Source organism: Electrophorus electricus, chromosome 21 (assembly GCF_041902795.1).
Source record: "Electrophorus electricus isolate QZ-2024a chromosome 21, ASM4190279v1, whole genome shotgun sequence".
NCBI classification, from domain to species: Eukaryota; Metazoa; Chordata; class Actinopteri; order Gymnotiformes; family Gymnotidae; genus Electrophorus; species Electrophorus electricus.
In genome coordinates, this window is record NC_137517.1 from 15,345,719 (window position 1) to 15,355,000 (window position 9,282).

Sequence of the window (9,282 nt, forward strand, 5' to 3'; positions counted from 1 at the left end):
GGTGAACAGGAGCGGGCGAGAATAACAACATTGGCATTGTTGCACCAGCTGTTGTTTACCATCACACACACTCCACCGCCTCTCGACTTCCCCTAATCTGCCGTCCTGTCCATACGGTGAACCGAGAAGAACTCGGCCGGCTGGATGGCTGGGTTCAGCCACGGCTCGGTGAAGCAGAAGAGGTTGCAGTCCCGAATGTCCCTTTGGAACTTTATCCTGGCCCAGAGGTCGTCGAGCTTGTTATCCAGAGACTGGACATTGGCCTGCAGGATGCTGGGTAAGGGAGCTCGGTGTGCCCGAGCCCTCAGCCTGTTCCTGATGCCGGCTCGCTTCCCTCGAGGCCTTTTCCTTGCATCGCGTCCTTTGTTTTCCTTCAGGATCTCCGTCGGCCATCTTGGGTCTGGGGTTAGAGACGGCTTGAGGCGAGTGCTATATAGATTAAGATAAATAAGAGCGTCTCTGCTGTATGAGATACGCGTCGTGGTGTAGAGAGAAGGGCTGCTGAGAAATCAGGGGTAGCGGGAAGAGCGAAAAGAGCGAAAAAAGTGCCAGGTGTGGACAGAGCAGTCGTGACGGCAGCCAACCTCACCGGCACCATCTGTGTGTGCACTTCACCGAATAGTGCACTGTTAAGGCACCATTTTACTGTTAAACCACACACAGAATAGGCATCACACATATACTAATAACCTGTGTGTGTGTGTGTGTGTGTGTGTGTGTGTGTGTGTGAAAATCTAAGTAAACGTCTGCTCAGAACAGCTGTACTGTAGAAGCTGCATGACAAACAAAATTCTCCTGCAGCCAAAATCCACTGGTAATTTACTGTCACTGTTCTACGCTATTCTGTGTTATTTAAATACAGTTCTATACTGTAGCTCTGATTTCTCTCCCCCGCAGGAGGTTGGATAAAGTGTTGTGACTGGTCACGGCTGTCCAGCCCCGGTTTAACGCGAAAGTGAAACTCAATTTTTGTGCTCCATTTTTTGAAGTGGAATGTAAATATCTTTAGAAAAGAAAGCCGGTGAGTATCTGAATCTGAGCTGTCAATCAAGAATTATATGAACCTGTACTACTCAAAGAAAAACCTCTTAAGTTTAATATTAACAGAATATATGTTACTGTCTGAAAACGTAAAGCTTTTCGGCGACATTTTGTTGCACTACACGAATACAGCAACAGAACGGAGGTCGTCTGATTCAGAATAACCAAACTAAAGTCGTTCTAGGCTCATCTAAGAAATTGTTCCGAATCAAGATGTTTACATGAACTGTATAAAAAGTACTAATAAACGCACTGTATACTTCATATATTTCTATGTCGTCCTCTACGCAGAAACAAACTGCGCAAATAGAACAGGCGTCGTACTGCAGGAAGTGTCACAAACGTCTCGGACTGTGAGCCAGTAGATCTAACAGTAAGTGTTTAGGTGTCCAACTAGATGTAGACTAGTTGTTTTATCAGGCTAAGACCGTGCTGTTTACACGATCATGTCGTAATTAGACTGACAGTGTGAGGTTAGTATTGTACCAATAGTGTGCATGTCAGTGTAACCAAAGAAGTAATATTTATAATATTTATTAGTAATATTATTAAGTGATATTTCGACAGTTTCTTTGTATGACAGTGATTGAGTTAGTCTGTGACCCACTATGCACTTACAGAACACATTTTTCCTGCCTGTCTTCTTTTCCACTTTGGACTGATACTGTTCACTACACCCACGTTTTTGAGTTTGTTTTAGTGCTGTAAGATTACGGTTTAAACTTTATGCATTATTTGCTCATTTTAGTAAACTGTATTTTGTACTTATAAAGTTAGTAAAGGTGCCTGTCTACACCAAAGCTCTTCAAAAACATGAATGACTCTGTTTCTCTTTTGAGAAAATTAAGCGAGAAAATACTGTAATGTCTCGCTTATAGGCGCATTCCGAGCTAAAGCGTGAATGTCTTGGTCGTGCTTCGTTAAAGCGCGTGAATGTCTTGGTCGTGCTTCGTTAAAGCGCGTGAATGTCTTGATCGTGATTGATTAAAGCGCGTGAATGTCTTGATCGTGATTGATTAAAGCGCGTGAATGTCTTGGTCGTGATTGATTAAAGCGCGTGAATGTCTTGATCGTGATTGATTAAAGCGCGTGAATGTCTTGATCGTGATTGATTAAAGCGCGTGAATGTCTTGGTCGTGATTGATTAAAGCGCGTGAATGTCTTGATCGTGATTGATTAAAGCGCCTGAATGTTTTGGTCGTGATTGATTAAAGCGCGTGAATGTCTTGGTCGTGACTCGTTAATCGGAGATCTTGGCTGCAGTTCGGACTGTGAACCAGTAGATCTGACAGAACGTGTTTACACGTCCAACTCGGCTACGTGTTTTGAACTGGCTAAGACAGTGATTTTATACGATCGTGTGTGAGTTAAAGTAACAGTGTCAGACTAGTATTGTACCAACGGTGCGCATGTAAATGTAGCTAATAATTTATGAAATTCTGCGCTGTTTATTTGTGTGACTGATTTTGAGTTGGTCTGTGACCCGGTGTGCAATTATTATAAAAACACACCTTTACTGCCCTCTTTTCAAGTTTAGCCAGGGCTTTAGCCTGGTAGTGATCTTGACACTAACCTCTCTGTGCTCACATGAGGATGTTTACATTTACATTTATAACATTTAGCAGACAATCTTATCCAGAGCGACTTACAAAAGTGCTTTATTTATGTCACTTCTGTAACAGTGAGACTGTAAATCTTACATGCTTCATAAACATACTTGCAGTGCATAGTTATTTACTTGGTATATATGAACAAATGTATATTTATTGCATTTAGTAGATGCCCTTAACCACACAGATCTCTTTAAAGTGCTTTTGTAGTCCATTCAGAAAACCCTTGGATCGTACGAGTAGCTAACAATCTTAAATAATCCTGATCTCAGATACTGCCAGAAACATTCGTCTCTGCTGAGACTGAGACACAATACACAATACGGATGAAACATAAGTATAAATTTCAGAAAGTTTAAGACCAGCTGTGTTGCTGCATTCTGGATCAGCTGTAAGGGCCTAGAGACACACATGGAGGAAGCAGCCAGGAGTGAGTTACAGTCACCCAGTCTCAAAGTAATGAGGGACTGGAGGAGCTACCTGGGTGTCCTCTTTAGAGAGAAACAGTCAAATCCTCAAGTTGTTGTAAAGAATAAACCTGTAAGTGTGATACATGGGAGACACACACACACACACACACACACACACACACACACACACACACACACACACACACACACACACACACACACACAATGTCACAAACATAGGGAGGTGTCTATGAGGAGAGGTGTGTGCTGGAACAGTGCAGTTACAGATGTGTAAAAATAGTTATAGTTTATTAAAATATTAATTTTCAGCCTCTTTTACGGCACAGTCCAATTCAGTTTCATAGCACAGGTGTACGTTTACCAAGAGTACAAAACACATCTGTACATTTACCAATATTTCCCCAAAGTTTACCTTCTTTGTTTAAAAACACTGCCAGGTATTCTGAAGCTGACTGTATACTGTATTCAGTATGTATTGTAATAATAAAATAATAATACGTTTAATTTATATAGTGCATTTCTTAAATTCAAGGTTGCTTTAAAATAGCAATACACATGGAAAGACACATTAATTAACACATTTAGCTCATTCATTTATCAACTATTAACAGAATAAAGGTGATTAAAATGTTGAGATAAGAGATATGTATTAAGTTGATATTTTAAAGTAGAAAGTGAAGACCAGAGATGGAGAAATTGTGGCAATGTGTTCTATAGTTTTGGGGCCTTGACACCAAAAGAGCTGCCACTACATAGACCAGTCTGATCTTGGGGATGGAGAGACAACCTACATCAGAAGACTTAAGTGTACGGGTGGGGCAGTATGGATGTAGAAGTTCAGCTAAGTAGGGAGGTGCAAGACCATGCAGAGCTTTGAATGTAAGCAAGAGGAGTTTATACTGAATGCGTTGAGGGACAGGGAGCCAGTGTAACTGATGTAGAATCAGGGTGTTGTGGGCTGACATTTTTTAACATGTAAGAGAATTCTGGGATGTCAATGAAGAGAGAATTGCAGTAATCAAGATGGGATGTGATGAAAGTATGAACCAGCGTTTCAGGTCCTTGTCTGGAGAGCTTGGGCCTAATCTAGTGATACTGTGAATGTGAAAAAAAAGACATTTATAACCAGTGACATGATGTGGGGTTCAAAGGAGAATGAGGAGTACACCAACGTTCCAAACTGCAGTTGAGGGTTTGACCAAGACCTATCCACACTGAGTTTAAAATAGATCATTTGGCCATTGTGGATTTAGAACCAATAAGTAAAGTTTTATTTTGTAAGATTTAATTTTGGTAAGTTTATGTTCATCCACTGTTTGAGATCTTTGATACAAGAGAGTAAATCAGGAGGTGATAAGGTGGTGTTAGTTTTGGTTCTAATATAAATCTGAGTGTCATCGGCATAACAGTGGAAACAAAGACTATGCCTGTGGATAATCTGACCAAGGGCTAACATAGATTAAATAGCAGAGGACCAGGGACCGATCCCTAGAGAACATCTTGAGTAACGGTAACAGTGTGTGATTTGTGTTTACCAAGTGTGACAAAATGTGATCTATTAGAGATATAGAAGGTAAACCATTCAAGAACTGTATTAGTAATCCCAATGTGAGAGGCAGCCGATAAGTATGTTATGGTTTAATTGTGTCAAACACAGCACTTCTATCTAGAAGATCTAGAAGGAGGAGAACACACAGGGCACCAGAGTCAGTAGAGAGAAGGAGATCATTGAAAACATGTAACAGGGCTCTCTCAGTGTTGTACATAATACTTAAATCAGATTGGAAAGGTTCAAATAGATCCTGAATATTTAAGAAAGATTGTAGTTGAGAGGCTGGAACCCTGATTAGACAGGGGCGACTGGAAATGGGCCAGTAATTATCAAGTAGTGCAGCATTTAGTCCTGTTTTATAAAGAATGGCAGTTAAAGCTGAGGTTTTGAGCGCTGTAGGAACAGAATCTGAAGTAAGGGAAGCATTAATGAGGAGACATGGGAGAAATAGCAGAAGAACACTTAAGAAGAGGAGTGGGGGCAGGATCAAGCTGTAGGTAGATGAGCTGGATTTAGCTACAGTAGTAATGCTATTACTGAACATTACTGAGCTCCTCTTTTAATGACTGGACACAAAGAAACTCTTGATTACAGTTTATCAGGCTTTGCCAGAAATGCAGCAAAAATGTTTAGAGTCAGTGGATCAGTGTGTGTTTACATGTGCACATAGTCTGGCTAATATTATCCTGGACCACATGTTTTTATCAGGCTAATCTTAGGTCAACTAAGACACTATGTCACACTATAACATTCAGACTGTAATATTAACATGATCATATCTAAGTAAGACAGTTGTAAACTAATATAAGATCATGGGTGCACATGTAAACATGGATAGTGAGGGGTTAACACTGCTGCACTGTAGTAGTTGATTTAATCTTCTTATTCCTAGTATTATTCCTAGAAATACAAAAATCTTGGTGTTATCTTTGATCCAGATCTCCAATTTGATCAGCAAATCCATTCTGTTATTAGGAATAATGTTTACCAGTTCAGAGAAATTTCCCAAAATCACATTATCTGTTTAAGCTCAGGAACAAGTCATCCATGCTTTTATTTTATAAAGATGAACTCACTGGCACCTTGGAAGCTTTTTCTTTTTTTTTTTTTTTCTCCTCACATAGACTGTAACTTCCTGTGCCTGGGCATAAACAGGAACTCACACGTGTGCAGATTGTACTGCAGCTGCTCAAATGCTCACTTTTGTTTGTTTTTAAAATATTACATGAACCATCATCGATCATCAGTGTGCTCTTCTAGGTCTCAAAAGCTGCTGTTGGATGTTCCAACATCTTGACTAAAGCTGAAGTGTAACTGTGTCTTTTCAGCTGCAACACTCAGGCTGTGGAACAGTTTTCCTCTGAATATCAATTCTGTTCCCTCTTGTCCAGACTTCAAATGCGTCTCTTTACTCTGGCATTTTGATTTCTCTTGCCATGTTTGTTTATTTTCTATGGCACTTTTCCTTTTGTTTTACATTTCACAGGTTCTTTTGTAAGATTTTTTTCCCTAACTTTGCACAGCACTTTGATGAATGCTGTTGTGGTAAATGTAGTTACAATTAATCTTGTAACGGAGCCGTTTGTCTTTATTACTTTCCCATGTCGTCCTTTGTTTATTGTTGTATCTGTGTGTTGTCCTTCTCCCTGCTCCTCCCACCATTCCTGCCACTCCCCAGCCTAACTCCACCCACCATTCCTGCCACTCCCCAGCCTAACTCCTCCCACCATTCCTGCCACTCCCCAGACTAACTCCTCCCACCATTCCTGCCACTCCCCAGCCTAACTCCACCCACCATTCCTGCCACTTGTCCTTAGTCTCTGTGTCATTCTCTTGCCTGATTCCTCCATGTATATACTGCTCCTGTTCCTGTGTTCTTCGTATTCTTCTTTGTGGATTGTTGTCTTCTTGTGGTTCAGTGTGTTTAGCACATTTGCTTTACTTTCACTTTCTATTAAATGTCTTTTTGAGTTTCTACACTCACACCTGCATCCTGATCCTTTCTGCTGCCGCACACCAGGCAGCATCACAGATCTGTTATGAAATGCAGAAACACAAGTGTTGATAATATATAATCTTGTATAATATCTACTTGTCTGTACAATCATGTGTTGTGCAGGTATGAATGTGCTACATATTCCTCCATAAAAGTCTGTTGTGTTTGTCCACAGTGTACAAAGAGAAAAAGCAGAACTCACCTACAGAAAACAATTGGAGTCCATATTCAAGGTATGTAAGTGTGGGGGTGATTTCTAGTATATTTGGGTTTTAGGATGTAACAGAAGTAATAAGATTACTTTTTCCATTCTCTCTGTAACATGGTGGTGTTTTTCTGATTGTCTGTTGCTGTTTATTCCTAACCAGGAGCTGGAGCACAAAGTCATTTCTCTGGTGAAGAAGGAGCTGAAGAAGTTTAAGAAGCTGCTGAGTCCAGATTACCCAGCATGCTCTGAGAGAGAGGTGGAGGATGAGGAGGATCAGAGCAGTGTCATAGAGCGAGCGCTGAAGATCACACTGCACGTCCTGGGGAACATGAACCAGACAGACCTCGCTAACATGCTACATACCAGTAAGAGCTCTGTCATGGCTTTATGATGGCAGTATCACTTTAACTAAATCTTGTCCTTTGTGTTTGGGCAAATTGTTTTACTTACTTTTTTAAAAAGACTATTGCGTTTGACAACATAAAGTAAAATATTTGTCATCATGTTCTTCTGTTTATTAGAGCTGGTCTCTGAATATCAGCAAAATCTCAAAAACAAACAGATGGAAAAATATAAAGGAATTAATGAAGGAATCTCTCAGCATGGAAGCTCAACCCTTCTGAATGAAATCTACACAGAGCTCTACATCACAGAGGGAGGGAGTGGAGAGGTCAGTAATGAACATGAGGTGAGACAGATTAAGACAGCATCCAGAAAACCAGCAACACAGGAGACACCCATCAAATGCAACGACCTCTTTAAAGACAAATCCATCAGAAGTGTGTTGACTATAGGAGTGGCTGGAATTGGGAAAACTGTCTCTGTGCAGAAGTTCATTCTGGACTGGGCTGAAGGAAGAGCAAATCAGGATGTCATCTTCGTATTTCCACTTCCTTTTAGGGAGCTGAATTTGATGATGGAGAAAAGGTTCAGTCTGATGAATCTGCTTCATGACTTTTTCCCAGAAACAAAACAACTACAATTAATAGACTGTGATGTTTACAAAGTCATTTTCATCTTTGATGGTCTGGATGAGTGTCGACTTCCTCTAGATTTCCAGAACAATGAGAACTTGTGGGATGTAACAGAGTCGACCTCAGTGGATGTGCTGCTGACAAACCTCATCAAGGGGAATCTGCTTCCCTCTGCTCTCCTCTGGATAACCTCTCAACCAGCAGCAGCCAATCAGATCCCTTTTGAATGTGTTGATCAGGTAACAGAGGTACGAGGGTTCAATGACCCTCAGAAAGAGGAATACTTCAGGAAGAGGATCATTGATCAGAGCCTGGCCAATAGAATCATCACACACATGAAGTCATCAAGAAGCCTCTACATCATGTGTCACATTCCAGTCTTCTGTTGGATTACAGCCACTGTTCTAGAGAGAATGTTGGGTGAAGCAGAGAGTGAAGAGATCCCCAAGACTCTGACTCAGATGTTCACACAGTTCCTGATCTTTCAGATCAAACACAAGGACAAAAAGTACCATGGAAACATTGACACAGATCCTCAACAGACTAAAAATACAATTCTGGCACTGGGAAAACTGGCTTTCCAACAGCTGGAAAAGGGTAACCTGATCTTCTATGAGGAAGACCTGAGAGAGTGTGGCATTGATGTCAAAGACGTGTCAGTGTACTCAGGAGTGTGTACCCAAATCTTCAGAGAGGAGTATTGGCTGCACCTGGGGAAGGTGTTCAGCTTTGTTCATCTGAGCGCTCAGGCGTTTCTGGCTGCTTTATATGCATTTATCTCATTCATCTCCAACAACAGAAATGAGCTGGAACAGCAGAGCACTGCAGTCCTACATGACTTCAAAAGATCAACAATGTCTGTCTTCCTTATGAATGCAGTGGACAAGGCCTTACAGAGTGAGAATGAACATCTGGACCTTTTCCTCCGCTTCCTTCTGGGTCTCTCACTGGAGTCCAATCAGACTCTCTTAGGAGGCCTACTGACACAGACAGAAAACAGCTCTCACAGCAAAGAGGAAACAGCCAGCTACATCAAGGAGAAGATCAGGGAGAATCCCTCTCCAGAGAAATCCATCAATCTGTTCCACTGCCTGAATGAACTGAAGGATCATTCTCTAGTACAAGAAGTCCAAACATACCTGAGCAGAGACGGTGACCGTCATCTCTTTGGAGCCAGACTCTCTCCTGCTCAGTGGTCAGCTCTGGTGTTTATGATGCTGAACTCAGAAGAGGAGCTGGATGAATTTGACGTGTGGAAATATGACCCATCTGAGGAATGTCTACTGAGACTGCTGCCAGTGGTCACAGCATCCAGAAAAGCTCTGTGAGTATTTTCATTCATAAACACGTTACTGCACTGGGATCAGTATATCATTAACTCTTTTGTAAAGTCCTTTGTTCATTGCCGAGCGTTTCTTGAATCCCTTTGTAACTAATGTATCATGTACCATAATCAGTATTTAAGGTGTT

The 9,282-nt window shown here is 41.2% G+C and overlaps 1 protein-coding gene across 1 annotated transcript in view; it reads left to right on the forward strand.

Annotated features, from left to right (window-relative positions):
* Positions 1–983: 983 nt before the first annotated feature.
* The window catches only part of LOC113568886 (NACHT, LRR and PYD domains-containing protein 12-like), a gene marked incomplete at its 5' end in the record, with an annotated part of 29,404 nt that continues 21,105 nt past the window's right edge, over positions 984–9,282 (forward strand). Inside the window, 4 exons of the mRNA XM_035521416.2 lie at positions 984–1,021; positions 6,806–6,863; positions 6,999–7,203; positions 7,360–9,136. Of these exons, the coding sequence (XP_035377309.2) occupies positions 984–1,021; positions 6,806–6,863; positions 6,999–7,203; positions 7,360–9,136 (2,078 nt within the window). The remainder of the gene's footprint in view (positions 1,022–6,805; positions 6,864–6,998; positions 7,204–7,359; positions 9,137–9,282) is intronic.